The 27,758-nt window shown below is 36.0% G+C and overlaps 1 protein-coding gene across 2 annotated transcripts; it reads right to left on the reverse strand.

Moving 5' to 3' along the window:
* Positions 1-479: 479 nt before the first annotated feature.
* fndc5b (fibronectin type III domain containing 5b) lies at positions 480-27,758 on the reverse strand. 2 transcript variants are annotated; one of them, XM_084132099.1, is made up of 7 exons: positions 27,521-27,758; positions 24,260-24,421; positions 18,148-18,263; positions 14,964-15,162; positions 11,057-11,146; positions 9,091-9,276; positions 480-6,853 (listed from the first exon to the last, which is right to left on the reverse strand). In XM_084132099.1, exons 4-6 carry the CDS (start codon positions 15,145-15,147, stop codon positions 9,137-9,139), a joined length of 414 nt encoding a protein of 137 aa, XP_083988225.1. In that variant the 5' UTR covers positions 15,148-15,162; positions 18,148-18,263; positions 24,260-24,421; positions 27,521-27,758; the 3' UTR covers positions 480-6,853; positions 9,091-9,136. The 2 variants fall into 2 exon arrangements, with proteins under 2 accessions (XP_083988225.1, XP_083988224.1); XM_084132098.1 differs by lacking the exon at positions 24,260-24,421.

Below are 27,758 nucleotides of genomic sequence, written 5' to 3' on the forward strand. Positions count from 1 at the left end.
AATATATATATAAAAAAATACAAAATGTAACACAATATACAATTGAAATTTGAAAAATAAAATAAAATAAAAATTATCAAATGAAAAACAGGAAAACCATTGTAAAGAAACCTAATTAATTAAAATATAAATAACTATTTCTTGCTAATATAAAAATACATTGTTCAAAAAATTTAACTTTTGAGAATTCATTTGAAAAATTTGAAAATTCATTTGAAAGAAAATCATTTTGTAAAGAAACAAATTATAAAATAAAAAAAACTTTCATAAAAAATAGTTTATTGGTAATCTAAAACCACTGCTAATAATACAAATTGTTCTCAATTGATAATGGAAAAAAATCCTTATTTTTCAGCACAGAAGTGACAAACTATTTACTGAAAATATGACGAATAATAAATTATATAGAGCAGTGAGTTGCCAAATGTACAGTAATGGGTCTCTAAAGATGAAGAAAAGAAAAAGAATCGGACACTTAATTGAAAATACATGATCCTTTATTTTTTGTGGTTGTACATAATTAGACATTTATCTATTTTATGCCCATATAAATTGTATAACTCTGTGTAGAACAGCAGAAACATGCTAGCCCTCATGAAGCATTGTTCAAGAACAACAGTTAACAGACTCGATGGATTACATAAAACATTCCTTCTGTTTTGAAATCCATGCGTTATAGTAAATATGTGGAACGAATGTTCTCGTCAAGTTCATTATGCACCACTTTAACTCCAGCTGTCACGTCTACTGACTTCATCTTGCTCATTTTGGGTTCTTTAAGGCATGATCTCGCTGCTTTGCCTTCAGTAGACCTCCAGGATGCTTTACTGGAAACGCTACGTTGCCACAACACAGAACTATGTACAAGAAATGCTAATTCGAAACGCTCTTAATGGAGCATAATCTTAACCTCGACACCTTATTTTAACCTTAAGTTATCATATGTGACTATGCCGTGGACTGAGTGAAGTGATGAAATCTGAGCATGATTTCACATAGACTGTCAATACACATGTCCATACACAGGCCAATGCATTGATTCACAAAAGCTTAACATAAGCATAAACATACCGTATCACTTGTACCCAAGGCTGTTTGTTCATCATCATGGCAGCGCTAAATGACAGGCTGATAGAAATAGTAACTAACGTGGGGCCTATTTTTGTTTCTGATTTTAAACAGGGACTGAACTTTTTATGATGAACTATTTATTCTCAGTCTTCAAAGACGCTTGTGATGCTTCATATGTAAATTAGAGATTGTTCACCCAAAAATATGGCTTTCATTCTTACGCGAAACACAAATATTTGAATAAGCTAAATATTATACATGTCTTATTTTTTCATTTAGATTTTGAGGTAAAATATGACTCTGGCATGTTCTTGAATGGGTTTTATTAGATATGATGGTTATTAGGGAGAAAGTCCCCAAAATATATTGTCTGTGTTCTGCAGAAAAAAGTAAGCCATTTGGGAAAACTGACAAAAGTTTCATTTTGGGGGTGAAATTTCCCTTGAAGACATTTGCTACAACTTTTGCTCCCTTCGTACCCAAGAGTTTGTGAATCGAATGGATGATTTTAATAAACTTGTAACTTCAAAAATATACTTATTTTATATCTGTCAGATAGTAAATCCTGACAGATATGATAATCTTAAACTTTCTACTCCACAATGAGAGAAAAATATCAAGCTATTTTTAGCTGGTTAATATATTAAGAGCAATAATATATTTGGTTCTTAAAGGGATAGTTCACCCAAAAATGAAAATTCTTTCATTAATTAACACTCAAACCCATATAACATTCTTTCTTGTGTAGAAAAACAACAACAACAACAACAAAAAGAAAGAAAAGAGAAATCTAGAAGAATATCCAAGCTGCTCGTTTCCATAGTCTTTGGTCCCCATCCACTTTAATTATATTGAAAAGGCAGTTTGGACATTCTGATGAATATTTATTTTTATGTTCGACGAATATGTGTTTGGAACTAAATAAGGGTGAGTAAATGATGGCATAATTTGAACTATCCATGTCAAGTACATGTCAAGCATCTCCGATTAGTTGAGCTATTTGTGACACTGTTTGTGTTTTAGTCGACGTCATGAGACGAGCATCAGACGCCCGTCCAGCTTTTCTAACTAATGACACAAGCACAGGAGCACAAAATGTGATTACATTTCCTAAATCTCTCCAACTGTGCAAGCCTGCAAAAGCTCAGTGTCACTAACTGGAGAATTATTCTCTTCAATAAGTAGCAAATGAGCTGCCTCTCTTAAATCCAGACATTTGATCTCTTTCTATGGAGATTTCTCTTTGAAAGGACTTTGGAGGTAAAGAATAGGATAAGCTTGGATTGTGGGAGGGGAATACATTGCTCATTCTGAAATCATTTGAAACTGCTCGTGTGAAATGTGGATCCTGATCATATGACACTCTGTCATAAGAGTCGACTGCTGGCTTTCATATGTAAGCTGATTTGTAAGATTATGGCTGTGTTCAGAAGAGCATACATGTTGAATTTCTGTTCGCATGTGATTCTAATCAAAAGATGTACAGGCCATAATTCACCCCAAAATCATTTGAAATGCATATGAAATAAGAAATTAATTTTTCATGACAGTCAAGATTTCCTTCCCCCTCAAAATTGATTCTGATCCCAATTGCTTCCTGATGTATTACGATAACATTTTAATTTAATATAGGAATAATCCATTAATAATTAAAGGCAGTATAAAAAAAATACTACCATTATGCACACTACCATTCAAAAGTTTAGGTTGGCAAGATTTAAAAAAAAAAAAAAAATAGTTTTTAATGAAGTCAGTTAAAACTGTACAGACAAAAATAGTTAAACTGTAATAGTCAAATATTACAAATTAAAATAACTTTTTTTTTTTAATGTATTTTAAAATGTAATATGAATTCCTGTGATGACCGAGCTGCATTTTTCTCCAGTCTTCAGCGTCACATGATCCTTCAGAAATCATTCAATGCTGATTTGCTGCTCAATAAAAACATTTCTTATATTATCAATGTTGAAAACAGTTGTGCTGCTTAATATTTTTGTAGAAACCAAAATTCTTTGAATAGAAAGTTTAAAAGAACAGCATTTATTTGAAGATGAAATATCTTGTAACATTATAACTTTTTTTTTTTTTTTTTTTACTTTTTTGATCAATTTAACACATCCTTGCTTAATAAAAATCTTCCTAACACTTAATATTGAACGGTAGTATTCATTTTTTTTTTTTTTTTTTTTTTCATTCATTTTATTCACACTTGGGGGTAAATGTGCTTAATTTGAAAGAAACCCTTTTAAAATAGGTTAAATATTAAGATATTATACATTTCGTATTTCTTTCTTTATATTTCGGGGTAAAATACAACCTAGACATGTTCAACACAGTGTAAACACTGCAATGAATGAAGAATTGATCTTCCATTTCCAGTGTGATGAATGAACCAGCTGTGATTTTTTTTTTTAAACATCTCATTCTTCACTATTTGAAAAAGACATATTTTCCATAAATTGGAAAGCAAGCAGTAAGTGCAGTAAGCAGTACACTAGAATCCCCCTCTAAACACAGCCCACATCTGTTCATTGTGGCACTTGTCTATTTCACATGAAATTATCATTAATAATCTGAATGAAAGTGCTGCCAGTTAATACAAAACACAAAACCTCAGTACGTGTCTGAACGGAAAACACGTTGTCGGTCCTCTCTGGTTTAAGCCAGTCCTCGCAACCCAACCTTCTGTTCTTCTGCGTAAGCCGCTCAGACAGAATATTGATATGAGCCATTTTTCACCCAGCAGTCTGTCTGAGCTCTCTTCCCCATGGCCAAGGTTAATTAGCAGTCATTAAAGAAGAAATATATGCTTTCCTCCTCTGGCGGGAATGAAAAACGAAGGTGCGGGTGACTCGTAGACGGCTGCGGAGTGAGAGGACAGTCCGTTAGGCTGTCGCCATGGTGACAGAGATGAGGAGGTAATGGTCACCAATGCGGAATTGTTTAATTGTTCTGAGATACCTTCAGGTGGCTTTCAACACGCTTGATTAATGGTGCAATCCATTCCAACATTGAGAGATTCTGAATATAAATGGCGAGCCAACCCGGAGCCTCATGTCCTCAGAGTAATAGAAGTCTTAACTTTGCTTTTACATTCTTCTATGCGTTTGAAAAATGAGATGGGTCTATTTCAATACCACTGCTCATTGTGTACCCATATAGGTTGGTTTTAAGAGTAATGGGAGGTTTTGTTCTTCAGATCAGATACTAACAGTCTTATTCACGTACTTGAAGAATGCGTACAGTCTGTAACCTCATTAAAGTCAAACTGTTGCAGTGTCATTGAATTGAACTCAGATCATGTAGAGTCCCAAATGACCAATGGCTGAGGGAATCAATGTTTTCTAGACCTCTGACCTCCATTCCCACTCTTCATTCCTGACACACGAGGACTTTTGCCCGGGAGACTAGCCGATAAGGACGATATAGACCATCAGACAGATCTGGTCTTGCGTATAGTTTGCTTAAACAGTCAAAAAGAACATTTCTTATCATTCTAAATTAGAAGGAATTTAAAGTCAACGTGAAACGGGACCATGTTAATTTTTTTAATGTGACCACTGTTGATCTTTTCAACCAAATTACTGAAGAAAATCTTTAATGATTTTCATCTACTATAGTGAAGAAGTGATAAAATGTGCATTGTGTTGATAATTAAATGATTAATTTTTAACTGCTGACGAAAATGACAAGAAAAATGCTGCAGAATATTACCAATTGACTAATAATGATTTTGAAGACAAATCTTAGAAAAATCTAAGTCAGTAATTTCGGTGAGAATGAAAGGGGTAAACAGAAAGAAAACAGAAAGTCTATGGAAGCTTGTTTCCGCCACAGAATAAATCATAAAAAGATAATTGCAACTTTTTATCTCACAATTCTGACTTTTTTTGCAGAATTGCGAGATATAAACTCGCAATACTGACTTTTTTTTCTTGCAATTGCTTGCAAATTTTTGCTGAATTGTGAGATATAAGCTTGCAATTACGAGTTATAAAGTCAGACTTGTTGGATATAAACTTGCAATTGCGAGTTATAAAGTCAGAATTGCAGGATATACAGGTAAACTCACAATTGTAAGAAATAAAGTCAGAATTGTGAGCTATAAACTCACAATTCTGACTTTTTTTTTCGTGTTGTGATAAAATATCTTAAATACCTTTTTTATTTTTTATACAGTGGTGGAAACAAGCTTCCATAATCATCTGATGATCATATATGAAAAGTTTGTATATTTGGTAAAAATGTTGCAATTCTCTTTGCAAGTCATTTAAAAAAAATTAAGTTAATGGTATTTTAATCAAAAGACAAAAACCCTGACCAACAAAAAATATATATTTTTAATTACAGAGTACTGCGTATTACGTGGAAGAAGAAAAAAGATATTGTAGTGATGAATTAAGAACTCATTTCCACAAAATATATTAATATGTGGCCATGTTTTACTAATTTGTTCCCTTGTCTTCATTTAATTAAACTGTGAACATGATTGAACTAAAGCGAGGAAACTAATTAATATATTGTGGAAACAAATTCTTAATTCATGGCCACTACTGTAGTCTGTATCTTTTCCCCCCTCCCCCTGTAATGTGCGGTGCTGCATAAAAATGTACATTGAAGGCGACATGTTAAAGAAGATATTGAACAAGGGGAAAAAAAAATGAAGGATGGGACAATCAATTGAGAACTCAATAGGTCGCAAAAACAATGGTCTTAATTTATAACTTATTTTTTTCTTCCCCGTTTGAATAACAGAGGAATCATTCACGATAAAACGCAAGAAAGATGTAGTATGAAAGTAAATAGGGTCAGTTTTGATTTCATGTTGACTTTAAGACTGAACTTTTTAAAGGGACAGTAATCCAGAAAAGCCTGTGGGGAAAAAGGCACCCAACTCTATATCTTAGCGGCACATAAAAGCGGTAAATTGCCATACTCATGCTGAATATGCTAATGAATGTAATATGAAGACCAAAATAGCAATCGCTGTACAGTAATGTGCTCATTAGAGACGACAAGCTGTTGATTTACTTGAGACAAACAAGCGATTAAATAGGTTTTCTACCACTATTATAATATGGAGCTCTTCATCCATCTCTGATGTGCAGTTCGGTCTGAACGGTGTGATTGAGCCGCAGGTGGGTGAATCTGATCTGGTCCATCATCCTCCTATGGATGTTTTCCTGAATGCCCTGAGAGCAAGAGTGCTGAGAAGAAAGATCCTACCGCACCAATTACACCACATCAAATTACCTAGACGGTGCGTGATTGGCTGCTGGAGGGCGGATAATGGAGTAAAGAAAACAAAACAAATCTAGAGGTGTGAAAAGAAAGAACCTTCAGGTGGTTCAGAGCTGAATATGACGGTGAGCTCTGAAAAATGCTCTTCCTTCTTTTCCACAACACAGCTTCCTGGTTTATTTAAGGTTTATGCGGGGTGGCAGGTTTCTCCTTATCTCTGTGAGTCTACACAGGAGCCAAAGACACTCCTGGTGGCACGACGTCTCTGGTCTTCCAGCTCACAGCAGGGTTTGAGTCCTTCAGCTGAGGCAGCTGTAGATCGAAACTCAACAACTCGCTTCAAACGGCTGAAACTTACAGCATTGCAGTTCTGGAACCATCCTGTCCATTTCATCCTCAAGTTTGTCTCAATGTCCCAAACAGACAAGCACCAAAGAGTTCATGTTGGTCGAAGGGAATACTTAAAGGTTGTTTGATTGAGGATGAGAGGTGGGCTTCACAACTTTGTGATTTGATGGCTTACTTGTTTTGTCTCAGAGCACTTTTGGGAAGATGAAACAAAATGAGAGTTAAAAAAACAAAAGATTTGCATTCCCTCAAGGAATTACTACTAGTGCTTGCAAGGCAGCAAAAGAACAATGTTCAATTGTCAGTCGGCTACACACAGGAATCAATACACACACTCTGTTCCAAAATCTAGTAAACTGCCTAATAAGCCACTATTTTAAGGCACCATACACTTAGAAATAAAGGTTCCAAAAGGTGATTTTCGCAGTGATGGCATTTCCAGTGAACAGTTCTTAAAAGAACCAATTTTGTCGTTTTGTAAAGAACCTTTTCCCATTATTACTTGTGGAAATGAAAGGTTTAATGGATGTTAAAGGTTCTTCATGGAACCATTGATGTTGGTCTACTGCTCAATAACGCAAGTTCTAAAAGATATAGGCAGCATAATTATATTAGCATTGCATTTATCCTTTGTAAAGAAGGCAATCCCAGAATGCATTGTGACTGATGAGCAATCCTACAAATCCAAGATGCCAGACAAAGTGAGTAATGTTAATTATAAACATTTATTTAATAGCTACAAATATTTAAATATGATTAAAAATGAACTATTTATATAACCGTCATTTTGTGTTATGTATATTTATTCTTATTAGATTATAATGTCATTAGCTTAGCAACATGCTAACGTCAAATTCTACTGAATTCATTTGTGATGCTGCATCCTACTTTGCCTACTTATACTTCGCCCTAGAAGTATGTACATGTAACGGACGTAGGCCAGTAAGAGTTGTGCGTGTAAACCACACTTCCCTGGCCTCAAGAGGTGCGCTAACGACTGACTCGCGAGAGGCTGCGCTCTTTAGCGTCCTTGTTAGCGCTTCCTCCTCCCACATCTGCCATGTTTGTAGTTTTTTAACATATTATATTTGTGTTTGTAGTTCTGAACCGAATCCATCGCCAAAGCACAATGGCTTGTGTGCAATATTAGCCATTAGAGTATGCATGGTTCCACACTTCGAAAATCAGAAATAGTAGACCATCTGGAAAATATTGGCACACTATTTTCAACATACTATGCTTTAGGACACACTTATTTTAGTCTCACATACTATTTAGGATGTATAGTATGCACATTGTGACGCAGGGATAGTCAAGTCTCTCGTGTGCGTCACAAAAGGAGTGCTATTTCTATTACTTACACATTTGCTGTCTATGAAGAGCAGTCACTTATTAGGTTGCATATCAGTTAGCATGCTGCCATAGAAGGCAGTAGGCAGCGAGAAAGCTAACTAGCTTTTGGAACAGAGCCACTTTGCTAAAATAATTAAATGTTGTATATGCAAATAAGACGAAATCATACAATAATTGTCATTATGCTCATTATGCTAATAGATGTGAGGAAGCTGACCACTTGCAGTTAGGTATGCAAATATTGATGACATCATTCCTGGAGTTTTTCAAACTTTAATTCTAAACAAAAAAATCTACAATATAATATATTATATTTTAATTATAGTAAATGTATGCATACACTACCATTTAAACGTTTGGGTTAAGTAAATTATTTAAGTCTCTTATGCTCACCAAAGCTGCATTTTTTTTTTTTTTTTTTTTTTTTAAGTAAAAATGGTTTACAGTAAAAACAGTAATATTTGAAATATTATAACATTTTAAAATAAATGTTTTCTTTTTGATTATATTTGAAAATGTAATGAATTCCTGTGTTTTTCAGCATCATTACTCCAGTTTTCAGTGTCACATGACCCTTCAGAAATCATTCAGATATGATTTTTTTTTTTTTTTTTTGTGGAAACCACATTTGTTTCAGGATTCTTTTATGAATAACAGTTCAGCATTTATTTAAAACAGAAATCTTTTGTAACATTATACATGTCTTTAAAAAACTCTTACTAACCCCAAACTTTCAAAAATCATACTATATATTAGATAAAATTAGAAAAAAGTATATATATATATATATAAAAGGATAGCACACATGAGACTGAATGTACAGTAAGCAGTGTTTGGTTTAGCGGATTAGAACAAACCTGAACTAGAATGAGAAATGTCAATACAGCGCTGCCTTGCAAGTACTTTACATTTCCCCATGTTTTTAACCATGGGAACATGGTTTGTATTAGAAAAGCAAACAATGAAACGTATCTTAAATACTGCGAAACAACAAAAGACCAAACCTAGTCCTTAAACTTAACTTAGATATGTTACACTTTCGATTAAGTCAAGCAAGCACACAATCAACCAACATACCTGTCCTGAGGCTAAAGCCTATTATTGCCGACAGGGGAAGGCTGAATTAGACCTTGCTGCGCAGTAGTCCCCCCGTAGGGTGCTCTGGAGTACTGCACTCTGAAGAGTTCTTGGCTTTGTCCTTGTTATTGTTGGGCTCATTGTCTTTGATGATGTCATACTGGCGGCAGAACAGAGCTATCACACCTGTGCACAAATGAAAGAAGATTCGGAGAGTTGAAGTCAGGATGGGAGAGTGGTGGTGATGGATGAGACATTGTCGAAAGAAGGAAAAGAAAAAATGCAATGATGGATTGCAGCATTATTCTGCCCCAAATAATAACATGCAAATTATAGCTGGACTAGAACAGGATGATGAGCTGCACTGCGGCCTTGAGTTAAGTTGTGCTAGTACTGTCCTGTCTGATGATTTATCCCCTAGTCTTCTAAAAGACTTGACGTGGATTATAAAAAGATAAGGAAAGCCTCTATAAGACCCAATCATAACTTTAGATACGCTCTTGTCTTTTCTCCACTCTAGCATGGACCACATTTATGACCACAGACTAGAGATCTTAAACATTTAATGACAATTTTATCAAAACCCATTATTTGCAAATGTAGACGCAAAGAGTTAGAAATGTCATGAAACTAAATTTAAATTTTTAATGTGAATTAACTACTGTATACATACACCCACACACACACTCACAAACACAATATTCAGTTATTCAACTTTATTTTCAAAATATATAGTTACAAACTTGTATTCATATCTGAATGTTTATGAACTACTGATATGTTAAGCATTATGTAATCTTAATGACTTTAACATTAATGACTTTTCCATAAAAGTAATTATAAGTGTTACTGTAACTTAAATTAAATGGGAATCGCAAAAACATACCTCACTTTGAGCAAAAAATAAAATCATAGCAGCGAGAACTTGAAAAAAAACTATAAAAAACATAGTCAAAATATATTTTCTGATGTGGAAATGGTAATATTTACAGCTTTTATCATTTTTAATAATAAAATTAATAATTTCAGAATATTTGTTAGAATAATATTAGAATATTTTTGTATTAAATATAATACAAATATCTAATTATATATAATAAAGCTTTCTAAAAGCATGGAATATATATATATGTATATACAGTGATGCTTGAAAGTTTGTGAACCCCTTCCAGAATCTGAAAATGTGAATAATTTTAACAAAATAAGTGGGATCATACAAAATGCATGTTATTTTTTATTTAGTACTGTCCTGAATAAGATCATTTACATAAAAGATGTTTACATATAGTCCACAAGAAACAGCTGAAAATAATTGCTGAATTTATAAAAATGAGCCCGTTCAAAAGTTTGCATACCCTTGATTCTTAATACTGAGTGTCATTACCTGGATGATCCACGACTGTTTTTTTGTTTTTGTGATGGTTGTTCTTGAGTCCCTTGTTTGTCCTGAGCAGTTAAACTGACCAATGTTCTTAAGAAAAATGCTTTTGGTCCTGCAAATTCTTCAGTTTTACAGCATCTTTTGCATATTTGAACCTTTTCCAGCAGTGACTGTATGATTTTGAGATCCATCTTTTCACACTGAGGACAATCGAGGAACACAAACACAACTATTAAAAAAGGTTCCTCCAGAAGGAAACACGACGCATTAAGAGTCAGGGGGTGAAAACTTTTTGAATTTGAAGATCAAGGTAAATTGTACTTAATTTGTCTTCCGGGAAACATGCAAGTATCTTCTGTTATATTTAAACAACATAGGGGATCACTGCAAGGGGTTCACAAACTTTCAAGCATCCCTATATATATATATATATATGATCAAATGTTGACTAGAGAAATTCACATTAGCTATTTCCAAATATATACAGTAAATTGCTGTGTGAATGTAGCCAATGTGAATTTCTCCAGTCAACATTTGATTTGTGTCTGATTGGTCAAACTGTTTGATCATTGGTCACATTCTGACCTGCCCACATGACGAGAACCACCACAATGATAATGAGCTCTCCAGCCCTGAGCTGGGCGGCCTGGCCAACCTCCTCCATGGTCACTTCATCTGTGTGGATTCAAACAAACACAGTTCATTCACTCATATAGTCAGAAAACAAGCACACTTCTGCAGTTATCAAAGCACAGGCACCGTGAAAACACGCAAAACCACAGTAGAATTATTTAAGGAATTAAAAGCATTTTCGAGGGTTCTTTAATTAGCCTCAAGAGGATGTAAAGCAAACCATCTTCTCTGCCTCAGATATATTTATTATTTATGTTTCATGTCAAAAAATCCCAATTCAACTCATAAAACCCAAGTCGAAGCGGATGACTGTGAGGATCACTTCGGGGTTGCGCTCTCCTCTCACTGGGAGAAGACCTCAGGGGTCACTTTCTTGGCTGAAGATTTAAAGTGTCTTCTAATTAAAGCCTTGTTATTTAAAAGAAACTGTACGTAGCGCTCTGGTCTGTGTTCACTGATTAACCGCAGAGGGAAAAGCCAAGTTCTTCAACGTCCTTCTTATCTGAAGGAGCAGAAGAGTTGTGCTTCATAATGACTGCAGGGAGAAGTTACACTCGTCTCTTTGTGCGCCTCTTCTTTCTTTGAAGAAAAACTCGATACCCTTTAGGTGAAACTGAAATGTTACTGGATGTCTCAGGCGCTTGAGTGCAGGGGAAAAGTTGAGGCAGTTTTCAGCTAACCATCAACATCAATACAAAAACAAACACGAAGCCACCCTGAGGCGATGGAGAGGGGAGGCCAGCGGAGAGAAAGATTAACTGTCTGTGTTCATTAGCTGCTCTGGTATTTAGTGAAGTGTGATGGTGATCACTTAATTACAGTGTAACATGAGCATTAATGCCTGATGATTAAACTGTTTTTTGTAAACGCTCCTGCTACCCGACTGACACATGCGTCAGCTAAAAATTAGCCATCTGTAAAATACTCTCTGCTGCGCCTAAGCACATTTCTACCCCTGATCCATCACAAATGGCATTAGTGCAGAGTTAACAGATTTAAGATGGATCCTGAAAAAGAGAACTTTATACCTTAATGAATATGACACTAGAGTGTCCTTTAAATACAATAATAGATCAATCTACAGGCCAGTTTGTAATTTTTATTTTTACAGTAAGTCCCAAAAGTCAGAGATCACTTGTGAAAAATATTATCAAAATAAATTTTTATTAATAATAATTATGTAATTTTATAAAAGAATATATTATCAGCATAACAATTATATTTTTAATAGATTTTAAAATTTTCTTTAGAATTTTGCTAAAATAAAATGGAAGGAAGACCATCTGACCTAGAAATAGTTCAGAATATCAAATATTTCGGTAACACTTTACAATAAGGTTTCATTTGTTAACATTAACATGAACTAACTATGAGCAATACATTTGTAGCTGTATTTGTTCATCTTTGTTAACATTAGTTCATAAAAATACAGCTGTTCATTGTTTCTTCATGTTACTTCACAGTGCATTAACTAATTAACAAATAGGCTACAACTTTAATTTTAATAATGTATTAGTAAATTTTGATTTACTAATGTACTAATGAACTAATGTAGTTATGATGTTAACTAATGAAACCTTATTGTAAAGTGTTACCAATTTCAAATTCACTTTATAACATAAATTTTCTGTTTTAAATTGTTTAAAATACTAAAATGTTATTCATTTTTAATAAAATTTTCAATTATTCAGGCTTAAATTTGATTTTTTTTACCCCACTGTATTTTATACTGTATAATGTTTAACGGTATTTTAATATTGTACTATATTGAGTGACATAAACCTATGAAATGTTATTTAGTTGTCAAAATGCCAAAATCAATATCTAAAGAGCAGGGCACATATACAAAATATCTTATTATCTTTTTTTCTTTTTTGTTATACTCTACTGCTCAAAAGTTTGGGGTCAGTGTGATTTTTTTTTTTTTTTTTTTTTGTGAAGAAGAATAATAATTTAATACTTGTATTCTGCAAGGATAAGAAGTAAAGAAAATAAAGACATTTATAATGTTACAAAAGATTCCTATTTCAAATAAATGCTGCTCTTTTGAACGCTCTAAACATCCTAAAGAATCCTGGAAAAATGTATCACGGTTTATGTAACACATGTATAATAATGAGAAATGTTTCTTGAGGAGAAAAGCAGCATATTAGAAGGATTTCTGAAAGATCTGAAGGATCATGTGACACTGAAGACTGAAGAAATGATGCTGAAAATATTCCATCACTGGAATAAATTACATTTTAAAACGCATTAAAATAGACAACAGTCATTTTAAATTGTAAAAAAAAAAAAAAAATCATAATATTACTGTTTTTACTGTATTTTGCCTTATTGAGAATGAGACTTCTTTCAAAAACATAAAAAAAATCTTACTGACCACAAACATTTGAACAGTAGTGTACATATAATGATAGCAAATGAGATAAATGTATCGCTTATTTTGCACATTTTTTAGGAGAACCATTATTTGAAACTAAATAATAGTTGCTTTTTTTTCCCAAAAACATAGATGTAAGATGAAGAGGTATCATTTGACATTTTACTAATGTCTGAGGTTACACCTCACTGACAACTCCTGCCCTGACTCTAACCTTCACAACTGATGGTTTGACACTAAATGTCATCAACACAGTCCAGTGCCAAGGACTGACACTCACCCATAAAATGGCAAGTGTTTCAGGAACACAATCCTCCCCGGCAGATGTTTGTCCAAGTAAGTAGGTCATCGAAATGGATTACACAACATGAAAATTGGCTGTATTGTGTGTTGCTCTAGATAAGACAAGCTCCTTAAAAGAAAACGCATTGGTAAAACGCACAAAAGTGAGCACTTCGTGCACTGAATTATGACACAACACCATTTTTAGAGCGGTTGTATAACCACCCCCCTGCTGTGGCTTTTTTTCCCTCTACGGAAATGATTTGACCGTTTAGTCATCTTTCAAACGAATCTATTTTTTCAACTGTGCAAAGATATCAGTATTGTATCTCTGTATATAATAAATTATATAAGCTAATGACTAAGCTAAATAAAGCTAAAGATTCTGTCATCATACATCAAGTCAGTTTTTAATACAATTGCAATAAATGGATGAAGTTTGAATCATTCGGACCAGTTTTGTTAACTGGATCAATCTATTCAATGAAAGATCTTACCTAAAAGGAATGATCTGTTCGTGAATCAGACTTTGCAATTTCTCCACTCAACACACCACAAAGAACCACAGCTGACGTCAAAATGTTCAGTCAATAATGAAGTGAATTTCATCTTTATTCTAGTTTTCTCTAGTATTATCAGTACCTGTACTCCTCTGAACAATTTTAAACTTTGTATTTCAGCATTTCACGTTACTGCCTCCTTAGTGTGACTCGCTTTGTTTTATTCCTTATTTGTAAGCCACTTTGGATAAAAGCATCATCTTAATGAGTATTAATGGCTTGGAATATAGTGCATGAGGACTATAACTACTTTTAGGATATTTTGGAGCTGTACATACCAGTCCTTATTCACTTTTATTATATTCACCAGCATATTCTTCCAAAAAGAAAAAAGAAAAACTTTTGTTTTTCCATAGAGGAAAGTAGTCATTCAGATTTGGAACGGCATGAGGGTGAGTAAATTATGACATAATTAATGGTCCTGCAAGATATAATGTTGAAATGACAAGAAATTACATTGTGAATATGTTAAATGAATTTGCAGTTGCAAGATGTTAACTCTTTACGATGCTTTTACTTTAGTACTTTAAGATACAATTTCCAAAATAATCCTCTGAAGTGCTTCAAAAAATATTATGGTACTATAATGGTATTATGGATTATTTTGTCCAAAAAAAAAATTGCTTTTGGTAGTTACCTGGGCTTTTTGAGGCCAGTTTCTCTGACTCTTTGGGTGTGCGGAACAGAACAGGTTCACTCGGGGGGCTGGTGCCGCTCATGCTAATGGACTGCACATGCACAATGTACTCTGTGTCTTCCTCCAAGTCCCATAATGCACATGAACGAGTGGTGGTGTTCACTTCCTGGATGAATCGCAGCATACGAACGTCCTTCTTCTATAAACATCAAAATTAGAAAGAACTAATGAGATTGAGAGGCTTATGCTAATAATCCAAGGATAAATGTGGTTGATGCCACATACATGTAAGTCAACATGAAATCAAAATTCATCCTATTAACTTTTTCAAATGCATGTTCCTGGTCTAATTGTGAATAATTCATCAGTGTATGTTATTCCAGAGATAAAAAAAAAAAAATCATTGTAATATATAATCAGTATGTAATATTTTGCTCTGTGTCTACAACAACTTTCCTCTTTGGTTGACGTCACCAAGTCCTCTTATTTTCACCACTCCGTCCAGGTGTCATGGGGAGAGTGGCTTTAACAAAGCGCACGACGATGGAGAGTTCACAATAGTCCTTTTATTAAACAAAATCCAAGAGAAACACGCAGGAGAATAACTAGGAAATAACTTAAAACCACAGCGCAACACATAAACGCATAACGCAACACATAAGCGCAAACGAGACCGAACACTGAACAGAAAGAACTCAGGGCTTAAATACATGGGGAGAGGTAATCATCAAAACAGAACACAGGCAAATGGAAACAGGGAAAATAACAACAAAATAAACTTAACATAACCATGACATTACACCCCTGCTCCGGAAAGGCGCATACGCGCGATATAACTATAATTAATAGTCCAACTGGATCAGGTGAATGGAAATAATCTGGAAGAGAAGACGGTGCGAGAGACCAAGGCGGTGATGCTGGTGGGAGGAGCCAGGAGCAGGAGGAGCCTGGAGGGGACCCAGACCACAGCCAGTACGAAGGCCCATGGCGGTGTCAACACAGGGAGGGGTCATGGAGGAAACTTAGCAGGTTTGACCAAGGGGATGACAGACGGAGACAGAGTCGATGGAGGTGAAGACCCAGGTGGAGCCAAAGAGCCGATGGGACAAACTAACACCGATGGCTCTGAAGACCTAGGTGGAGCCACAGCGACAAGCTTCCGAGGTGGAGCCAGGGTGCCAGAGGACTGAGGTGGAGCCGGTAAGACTGAGGACCAAGGCGAAGCCGGAGGGAAAGCGGAGCCGTAGGGGTGGAGGGACAAAGCGCAGCTGAAGGCCCGGAAGTCCGTGGCGCAGCCAGAGTGACGACTGACCAATGTGGAGCCTGAGGGACAAGGGAGCCCGGTGGAGCCTTAAGGATGCCGGTCCAAGGTGGAGCCGAGGGAGGGAGAAGCCAAGGTGGAGCCAACCTGTCGACAAGCCGAGGTGGAGTGATGGGCTCTGTGGCTGAAGGCGGAGCCAGTGAATCCTCTTTGCTAGGTGGAGCTGGTGACCGGAAGATCTGGTAACGTCCTCCTCGGGGCAGATGGTGCAAACCACTAAGCTTGTTCTCCTGCACCCACTCCACAAACGTGGCGAAATCCTCTCGAGGTAAACCAACACCAGGTAGGCATGCCTTGCACCGCACATTTAAGCTTGCTCGAAAAAATACACACAGGGAGCGGTCGGGGAAATTGGTAAGGCACGGCAGGTCTAGAAAGTCATTGGCATGGTCCTCGAGATTATTATTACTTTGCTCTGAACAGAGAAGGCAAACGGTCTTCTGTCGCAGGGTGTGTGGCCGTATACGCTCACAATGATGTAGAGTTCACAATAGTCCTTTTATTCAATAAAATCCAAGAGAAACTTGCAGGAAAATAACTAGGAAATAACTTACAACCACAAGACATAAATGCAAACGAGACCAAACACTGAACAGAAAGAACTCAGCTTAAATACATGGGGAGAGCTAATCAGCAAAACAGAAATAGGTGTGTGTAACTAATTAACAAACAAGGAAACTAACTAGGAAAACAGAACACAGGCAAACAAGAACAGGGAGAATAAAAACAAAACACAAGAAATTAAATATAACCCTGACACCAAGCTATTTCTCTTTCTTTTTTGAAAGATAAAATGGGTAATTTGTGGTCAAATTCAATTTGAAAGCCATTATTTTTAACATTTAATGGAAAAAAAATCGGGTTTTGCATAGTTTAAATTATTCCAGAACATAATCATTTTTGTGTTCTATGCATTTAATAACTTCAAATTAAATAAATAAATTAGTAGCAAACCTCACCCCCAATACAATCTCATGAATCTCCAGATATAGATTATCTTTCATTCCTGTCCGCTTTGTTTGTGCATGTACCTTTCACCGTTTCACTCAGAAAATGAGAGAAAGGAAAAATAGTTCCTATCCAATGTAACTATTTGGTAATACCAAATAGTATTTTTTTTTCCATTTCAAAGCTTATGAAGCATTAATTTTCAAGCAAAAAAAATGGTAAAAACTGTTAAAATAACACCTGACTGAAAAATCTATGTGATTATCTATCCTCTTGATACAGCATCAGTATCAAAAATTAATAGTACTTTAAGATTGATCCATCTGTTTCACTCATGTATCTTAGTAAAAAAGATATCAAATGCTGTTTAATGTTTACTTTAATAATGCCTTATTCACTAAAGACCCGCATAGATGATGTCATTGTCAGAACAGATTTATAGTGTGCACTAATAAACAGTGCTATCAACGCAATTCTTAGTGAAATCATCCCATAGTTGTGATAAGTGGCATGAGAAATTCATGAGGAGATAAAATTAACACACACACACACACACACACACTGCAGAAACTCTGTCTTGCTCAGTTTGGTGACAAGCTGTAATGGCTTTGTACTCCAGCAGATGGTCACTGTGGTCCTTATTACTGAGGTCTCCACAGTGACTGCTTTCCTCAAATCTGCACACACACACTAATGCATGCACGCATAAAACATTTACAGAAGCTCAAGGCCACCTAAAATATCAACAGCATGTGCCCTCAAAGAGAAAGCAGACCAGTCTACATTGACACATAACCAATATGCTTACACAAGCATTCCTCCATGATATTGCCTCATTAAACTTGAGTTATGAAGTGATTTCCCCCTGTTTTGCACATGTAAGGACTCGAAATGGACCATTAACTGGTTCAGTACCTGCTGGGTGATGGCAAACCCAATAACTGGGTCTCCCTCCAGAATCTCCCATGTCACTATCGCCGAGTTCCCCTCCAGTGCTTTGATGGTCACATTGAGCGGAGCAGATAAACTGTCTGAGGAGACACACAAAAAAAGACATAAAGGGATAAAAGGTACTGATGTGACATACTGCAAGACCTCTCTTATTTTATAGTCCCTCATTTATGCACAAGAACATTAAGACTGCAGAAAATGCGAGTGTTTGCCGAACTACACTATTTGCAAGGGTGTAATGTTGTGTGTACTTTGCAACAGCAAAGATCATTTTTGCTCATTTTTCCTAATGAAACTTAAAAGGATGTAAAAAGATAATGATTATTTTGTTTCACCTCCTCACTGTGTATTATGACAATAATAGCTGAATTGGACCAGTCACAGTCATTTGTGATAATAACTGATTCTGAATAACCATTTTATTTAATAATTTAACATAAATGGCAGGGATATATATAGTTTACTGCATGGCACAAGCTGACTGACCTCTGCTGGTTCTGCAGCCAATGAGATTGCTTGCTCAACATTTAAATATTCTGGCTCAATGGTTTCAGTAAGCTGGTCCTGAAGCATGCCATCAGAGTTTTTTTTTTTTTTTTAAACCCTCTACCTCCACCCCACCTGCCTAGATCTGGTACAGGATTTTTGTATGTCAATTCATACAACGGTAGCGCATGTTACATGCTCACAGCAGCGTGTCTATATAATCCATACTTGCTCTGTAGCAAAAGCAGCAGTGTGCATTGCAGATCTAGTCTAGTTATGCAGAAATTGCTTGCTTATTTTTTTGTACACATACTCAAGCGAAACAACAACTCTTATGCAATATTACCCTTACAACTTATTTACAGCTCATAAGACGACACAGAAAATGCATGTCTGCAGCCAGACCCATCCTGGTTGTCTTGGGCGGGTATGATGTTATGAAATTATTTACGAAACAAATGATTCATTCTGTCTTGGTTAATGTCATTCTCTAGCTATTTTGTCTAATACCGAAATGAAAAGTGAGGTTTGGCTAATGGAAATGCACTGATGCTCAGCTCCATGTTTGCTCTAGATCAGTGTTACTCATTGCGGTAACTCAGCGTTACCTCATGAGGCTCGCCAAGCTTTAATTTGTGGCGCATGGCGGTAAATAATACGGTGATATGATCATGCAGTCACAACAGATATTTCATAAAAACATTAAAAACAAGTAGGGCTATAACATAACCCATTAGAAACTCAAAGTGTCAGCTCTATTACAAATAATTTTGATAGGATCGAGAGAACATGTAAACACTTGATCGATTGAAAACCGAAACTGAAAGGACGACGTATGATGCGCTGAACGAGTTGTTCTCCTGACGAATAAAGTGTTGTATAAATGAGTGTCCTGTCATTCTATAATTCTCCTTTCACTCAGCATCTGTGAAGTGAAGCAGGACAACGGCTCACCAGTCCTTGTTTCAGATTCTCATCCACAGACGACTGGTTTTGGGCCTTTGTACTATGAATAGCCTACAAACAGCACGGCACAACGGGTCATATGTTCACAGCCTCCAAATTATGACCAGAATTGGATAAATATTAAGTCTTCTGTTTAAAACAAATAAAGAACCGATGTAGGAGAATGGGTAAGCGACAACAGCGGGAAACTTTGTATATTTGGGCAAAAAATCTATTCCGATTTGAATCTTTTAACTTATAAACGCGCACATCAACCCCCGATCATGTATCACATCACGATGTTTAGCGTTCATGTAAACTACAATACATTCAGATTCATCGATCGGAATGAATTCAGTCCGATTGAAACTAAAGTTGTAAACACATTATCTGCGGAGTTGCCAGTCATGGCGGTCTTTCCAGCTCTTTAACGCTGCATGTGCTCTTGGATGGTTAGATAGGCTACATGATAGGCTAATGTAGAAAAAAAAATAACTTAAGGTCATTCTGGGATGAATATATTCTGGAAATCCTGCTTTTTTGTCATTAAGGGAAATCATCTTGTCTCAGTTACAAATTTGACTGGTAAATGAGACCTAAATAAAAAAAACCTTTTGTATTTATTGCATTGCATATTGTATGTTCAGGGGTGACAGATTGTTAAGCAGACATGACATTTATGACTGGATGTAACTTTTTATACTTTGCGGTAAAAATGGCTCTCCTACTGACTTTGTCCTATCAGTGCGGCTCTCATGAAAAAAATAGTGAAGACCCACTGCTCTAGATCAATATTTCCACTTCTCTTTACTTTTATTTACTGTGTGGGAGCTCTTAGATTGCTATCTGAACCAGCCTCTTTGTCTTTGATGGTCATCAAACAAAGAAAATGGCCTGGCACAGCCTAGAGTACACAAAGCAGCCGCTGTTTGGCCATTGGGCATTTTGTTCATGAATTAAACTGAAATGTTTTGCAACGAAGATGTCAGAAGTTGTGTTGTGTGTCATCACTTGACAGAATGATACTATGCTGTTGCTTAAATTGGTGCATGAAGTTCTAATCATCAGTAATGTTTGTTGACTACAGAGTGAAATGGTTGTCTGGTTAACGTCATCCATCACAATGTAACAAATTCACACCCTGCAGATGGGAAATTGTGTATGTAAAAGTGATGACAGACAGAGAAAGCCAGTCATCTCTGAGGACCCACTGGGCAGGATGTGTTTGGAACAATCATACATCACAATTTAAATAGGGGAGGAATGTAACATGCATTCAGAAACATACACTGAATGAATTCCCGGAATTCATGGTTCGAGAAATCTTGTTGTGCAAAAGGTTAGTTCACTTAAAATTTAAAATTTAAACATGAAAATATAAAAATAAAAGATCATTCAAAATATGAATAAATAATATAATAGTATAAATAATACTAAAATATCACTGGTATGTTGAAGTTAGAAATATCTTAGTGTAAGGAACAGGCCAATATTTAAATCACTTACAGTACAGTGACGTTAAGTTTGAATATGCTCAAGTTTGACAATTTTCAGTGAATAACAACTTCTCTTTCTCACATAAAACTATCATATGACTTCAGAAGTGTATAGTGTATAAAGTTGTATGATCCACTTTTATTTACTTTATTGGGGTCTTATTTTAAGCTCCTGGTGACTATGTTTTTATGGAAACGAGCAGCGTGAACTGCTAAACTTCTCCTTTTGGTTTCCATGGAAGAAAGGCATTAGGGTTTGGAATGACATGAGGGTTACATTTCATATTTGGGTAACTATTCCTTTAAAAGCGTTTCAATGTTTCCAGTAAGAAATTCTGAAAAAATAAAATCAAGCCTTTTGTAGGTTGACCGTGAGAGTATTTGTGAATAAAAATCCTTATTATTCTATTCAGTATCGCTCAAGTTACACACTTCACCTTTAATGAATGGATGTGTTTTATAATTTGCCTTCTGTTTGGATATTTTCCAAAAGTCTTCAACACCAGCGATTCACCTAATTAAGCCTTTTAATTAAGCCTTCTTAAAAACTGAGGTCAAGCTGCCTTGAATATAATTTTTTTACCACCACTGAAGAGTTGAGGTGTCATACATGATGTTAACACATACAGTGCATTAATGTTACCTCAGGACAGGCATGAAGACGTTCATTCAGTCTTTCTGGATCCCATCGGTAGGTAATGGGCTTCATGTGAATGTTCTATAGGTCCTTGGCTTTCAGCCAGACACCAAACCTAAAGTGTATTAGCCTGACCGCGGAGACAAACGTGTTTTGAATGTATAGACTTTCAAGGCATTCACTCAACCGGCAATCTTGCAATGAGCACTGCTTAGGAATACTGGCCCTTTGGAAAAGTTAATTTGATTCATTTTTCAACATGTCACATTGAACTCATGCATGTTTGCTAGTCGCCCTTGTAGGAAGCAAGAGTTTTTTCGTTCTGGTTGTCTTGCGTCTGAGGATTGTGCAGTCAGGCGGGCAGCAGCATTACCTAGACCTGCAGCCCTGATTTAGGGAGCCAAGGCTATGAGGTGAATCTCTTGGCTTGGCTTGACTGCGTCCTCTGTCCCTGGACATGGCAGTCCTCGTAAATATTAAGCTTAGCACTGCTGTCCCACAGGAAGCCTTAGAGGGATATTTATCGGGGTAAGTTTTGGTCAGGAGCTGAAGCTCTGTCACAATGTAAATAGTAGCATGAAGCTAATTTGACGGAGAGGTTGCCATTTAGTTTCAGAGTAAACGCAAAGATTTTTTGTTTGTTTATATAAGGCCATCAGGTACTGTAGCTTTTTAAAATCAGATCATGAGTGTGAGGAAAAAAAGGAAACTAGCAGACACTGAAATATTTTAATACTGAAAATATTTCTTAATGTAGGCTACAGTAATATAGCAAAGCTCCCTTATGGTGAGTAAAAACCGAGCCTCTGATAAACAATTCAGTGATGACAGGAGGCAGTTTTGCCTGAAGTATATAAGTGGTTTCACAGCTCAGGCTGACCTCCAGACTGAGAATATTAAACCCTTGAGATTAAAATCCCAGTCTCTGATCCACACACCCATGGCCTGTCTTGAACTCAGAGGAAGCGATGCAAACTGCTCTCCTCCAGCATCTAATAACAACTTAGCTTGGAGTCTGCACTCCACCTGACCGCCTCTTATTTTCAGATATTCTTGACAATACTCATGTGTGAGAGTAATATCACGCAGTGAGAATCCACCATGCTAATTTGATGTGTAACGTGTTTGTACCGTGCCTCAGAGACAATATTATTTCGTCAAGATGCTAACATAGCATAATCAGAAAGAGCATAATTTTTAGTAACAGTTATACAGCATTTTCTCCAACATAAAATATATTTTGAAATGAATTGCATGCCATTTAGCAACACAAGTCATCCAGCTTTTAATGATATTCTAATATCGATCTAGGTACTAATGTGCAATAAGTGTCCAACCACCGAGCGAACCGAGCGAACGCAGTAACATTGTAACATAACTTTCAACACACTCAAATGTATTTTTTTTGTATGATTGTTTTGACCAAGTAAACAGTGCTGCGTTAGCCCACAACTTTAATTTGTCAAATAAAGTGACCCGTATGAGTAATAATTCAGTACTTGCACAGTTGTGTTATTTCATTAGAACTAGATAAAATAATGTGAATTTAAGTGATCGAACGTAACTAACAAAGTTTATGTTCAGGGAAGAAGGAGGCGGACATTAAACTTAACTTTTATCGTAAAATAAACATAAAAAAGGAGCGGCAGTAGCCAACTGTGGCATAAGCATCATAAAAACAGCATTTATTCGCTGTTCATTTACCTTTCTATTCATAAAATCAAAGAATCCTGGAACAAATGTATCAAAACCTGTTTTCAACACTGATGACCATTATTAATAATAGAGCACCAATAATAACTGATCATTATTGAGCACCAAATCAGCATATTAGAATTATTAGTTATGAGTAGTTATTTTACATTTTTATAATATTTTGCAATATTTCTCAAATAAATGCAGCCTTGGTGGGCATAAAAGACAAAAACATTAAGAAGTCTTAATTATTCAATTTTTTTGCTTTGTAATTATGGTGTATAGAGTGCAGATTGATGTGGAAAAAAAGTAATTTAAAGCAGTTTAGCATAAGGCTGCAACATAAACATAATTTCACAATATAAATAGCTTTGAGTCTGACCTGAGCAATTCAGGCTTCATGTGCCTCACCAAAATACAAATACACAAATAACAAACAATATATTGAATTCTATTGCCTGCCTATATTTTAGGGATCTGACATCCCTAGTCTTAATGCATCAAACACAGAATCTCAGAGTGATAAACTGATAGATTTGCTCTAATATGCAATGCACAGGGGCGATTGGCCCCACTAAACAATATCAGACTCATAACATATTCGCAATGTCCTCCCGTAGCTTTGATGAGACGCCCGACACCGTCAGATGAAACAAACATGCGAGAGCTCGGAGCGAGGAACTCCGCGTTGCACATTGCGTGGGCACCTCTGCCTTTCATCACAAGCGTCATAACAAAATACAACAGGCCTGTAATAAGACTAAACCATCATGCAGCCTTAAAGTTGATCAGTTATTCTCCGACATGTTTGTTTCACCTGCTTCCTCTTGCTTCTCTGTATTAGAAAGGGTGTTTGAAACCGTGTTCTTTTCATAATGGTGTGGAAATGTCACTGGCTCTCTTCATTAATATTCCTCCATCCTGCATCACTGCCAATGCCTCAGCATAAAGACGTATGGACAGAGGCTTTGTTGCTTCTCTAGACAACATAAAAGAGAAAAGCAGATTGAAAATGGTTCGGTGTGCTTTATTAGTGTCTGTTTGTGTTTGTTGTGAGCTGTGGATGTCTATTACAGTTAATCTGTACATAATGTTACACATTAGCAGCTCAGAACAGCATTGTAATGTAGCACACGCTGCGCTCTCATTTCAACAAGATATATGGATTGGCCATATCACTTCACAGCATCTTTTTTGATAAAAGAGCCTTTGTTGTGTATTTCTACACTATTGCAATTTTCAGATTGTCAAAACAGGTTCTGCTGATGTGAAATAGTAGACTGTTCTAGCAGACTGCCCTCTTTTACCAGACAACTGTTATAGAATCAACTCACAAGTGACTTCCTCTAGAAAACCATGCATTTCAAGTCACCATGATTTCAAAATTAAAAATGAGTATTTTTATGGAATATTGCAATGTTTATTATAAATTATTATTTATTATAAAAGAACATCATTATTTGCAGCGACATCTCTTCTCTTCTCTGATGTGTTTACTGGCGCAAATGCAACAAAAACCTGTCACTCAAATGAGATCACAGCAATAACAAACCACAATGATCCAATCAGTTCCCGGAGAACAAAATCAAGTCCCGCCCTACATTTTTTTCTTGTTCGAAAAGCAATTTCCCTTGGATATACGTCACAATAGGGAAGAAACTTCCATTTCATGCCGACTTCAATGGTGCGTGCCATTTGTCCTCCAAGGTGGGAAAGTCCTAGTCCCCATAGGAACTTTTGAGTGGAACGCCTCCTCAAGTCGGAGTTGTGACTGGGAAACTCGGGGGAAGCGCAACAACCCCGACTTCAGAATCCAATACCCTGCTCAGCGCATCAACCGCTGTGAAGCCGTATTGCTTATTAGCACTTCTGTCTGTCTGTGTCTCAATAAATTCAGTGGTGCACACAGTGCTATCCAACCTCTAGTTGTGGACATGATACTTCGGTATTATCTGTGCAAAATACTGTTTTTTATGTGTTTGTATTCCAATAGAGCAAGCACGACGAAGGCTTGCCTGGACATGATACTTCCATCTTATCCATCCATCTTAGATTTCTGACCTGTTTACTGGAACGTGGTCAACTTGGGTTTGACATCATTCCCAGTTACGACATCCCCGTAACACTTTAGTTTAGGGTCCAATTCTCACTATTAGGTTGCTTATTAGCATGCATATTACTAGGATATTGGCTGTTTATTAGTACTTATAAAGCACATATGAATGCCTTATTCAGCATCATATTCTACATCCACTTAACAACTACCTTACTAACCATTAATAAGCAGTAATTAGGTCGTAAAGTCGTATATTATAGTTAGTTAATAGAGTGGACCCTAATCTAAAGTGTGACCGACATCCCTCCTCTGAGGTAAATGGAACGTATGCAGTCCTATAGGTTTCTTGATGGCTATTATTACTGATACACCGATTTATCATCAGATTAATGTCATTTTGTTTTGATCATTTAAAAACAGCTAATGATCAGAGCCTATTATGTCTTGGTAAGAATGGGGTAAGTGTTTGGTGAACAGTTCCAAACTTGCTCAGTGTATAAATGTCTCTGGCTTGGGTAAAAATGACAGCAGAATTGCCATTTCCTGCATTTTTTTTTTAATCTAATGTTACACACAGAATGCAAGCAACGCAACATTCAAAGCCCTCATCCATTAAATCGTCATCAAATCTATCTACATTGTACAATAATCACAATAATAGTGCATATTTGGTGTTACGCATCCACATAAAGCAAGCAGCATAACATCTAGCAAACTCAGAGTAATTTCAAATTAATGCCGATTCTTTTCACTTTTATCATTTTTAGGTGTCAGGTGATCCACTCATTGTCATGCAACCACAAAAAGCAGAAAACACGCACGCAATATGTGAACCAAACTGCTTAAAACTTAGGCTACTCATTAAGACTAGTTATTGTTATGAATATTTAAATGTACATTTGCCTAAAAAGCTTTTTTATGCTTTTTGTTTCAGTGTTTCTGCAAACTGACACTTATTTGAATTTAAAAAGATGAATGTGCATTACTTGTGGTAGCCATTGGTTTATATTTGTCATATAAGTAATGGCACTTTATATATCTCAGGTTCCATATTGAGAAACTGAGTTATACAGCACTTTTAAAAAGGTAAATTATCATTGTGAATCCTTTGCAAGCTGTTTAACTAACAGTATCTTAAAACAAGTTAACAGCTGAACCATCCAACAAATGATATTGCAGACAATCTGATGTTGTTATCTGCACAAACATTTTTGTATAAGTAAAACCAGCTATTGTTTTATAGGTTTAAAAAAAATAAAATAATAATAAATAAACAGAATACCATAATTATTAGATTATATATAGGCCATACAAAAAAAAAGCATACTAATACATACTAATACATACATCACATTGATAGGCTATTAAATGATATATTGCTTAGGAAAGGTTAAATTAATGGAAAAAGATAAATGCAAATACAATTGAAGGGGGAGAATTTGTGACCTTGACAAAGTAATCATTATTCTGCTCTAGTTATTTATCTGTACTAGTTATCAGATCATAAGCCATTAAACAAATGAATTCAGTAGCCTACTAATATATATAACGTGTCTGCATGCATCCAGACAAATGCCCTAAATCCCAGAGCTCTCAAATGTGATCTATTGTGCGTTCAAACTGTAATCTCTGTCTACCGACCAGGTTTCTGCTGTCTCTGTGAACAGAATCAATTAGGATCACATGAATTGTTCACAGCATTTACATGCGGTCTGAATGAACAGTGGAAACCCACGAGCGGCTTGTGCTTCCCAATGAAGGGCTGAACAGGTAGTAGCGCATCATTTATTCATCTCATACCCGCAATCTGTCTGTTCTCTGCCAGTGTGAACATATCAGAATGCTTTTTTACTATGCATATTGTTTGTAATATTAAGATAAAACAGTTGCCATTCTGTTTATTCATGCAAAAATAGTGTAACAGGGTTTCGTGTCTTTTTCTATGTCTAGCGCAAAAGCCCAATAATGACCATATATCAAAATAACATTCCTGTCTAAATGAATACAATCACGCAAACTTACCGGCGTTAACCGAGGAAACGGAGATATAAGCCAAAAACAACAATAACAGCGCAGCGCACGAGCCTTCAATTCCCCACATCCTTCAAGGAATTCTTTACATTCTGTTCGGAAGACGTTGAATCCCATTTACTCACACGATTTTTAAACTTATAAGTCGGCGTCTATGTGTTTAACGTTGACGACTGGTGGCCGTCTTTATTCCCGCATCAGTCCAGAACAGCACTGGATCTAAACTCCG

Source organism: Abramis brama (assembly GCF_963993115.1).
Source record: "Abramis brama genome assembly, chromosome: 12".
NCBI lineage: Eukaryota > Metazoa > Chordata > Actinopteri > Cypriniformes > Leuciscidae > Abramis > Abramis brama.

Excerpts from the sequence above, each read along its gene's own strand:
- fndc5b (XM_084132098.1), bottom strand. The coding sequence starts at position 27,599 with ATGTGGGGAATTGAAGGCTCGTGCGCTGCGCTGTTATTGTTGTTTTTG. Across the intron at positions 15,163-18,147 it reads GGTTTGCCATCACCCAGCAG|AAGAAGGACGTTCGTATGCT; the intron begins GTACTGAACCAG and ends TGATGTTTATAG. Across the intron at positions 11,147-14,963 it reads ACTGGCCTCAAAAAGCCCAG|ATGAAGTGACCATGGAGGAG; the intron begins GTAACTACCAAA and ends GAATCCACACAG.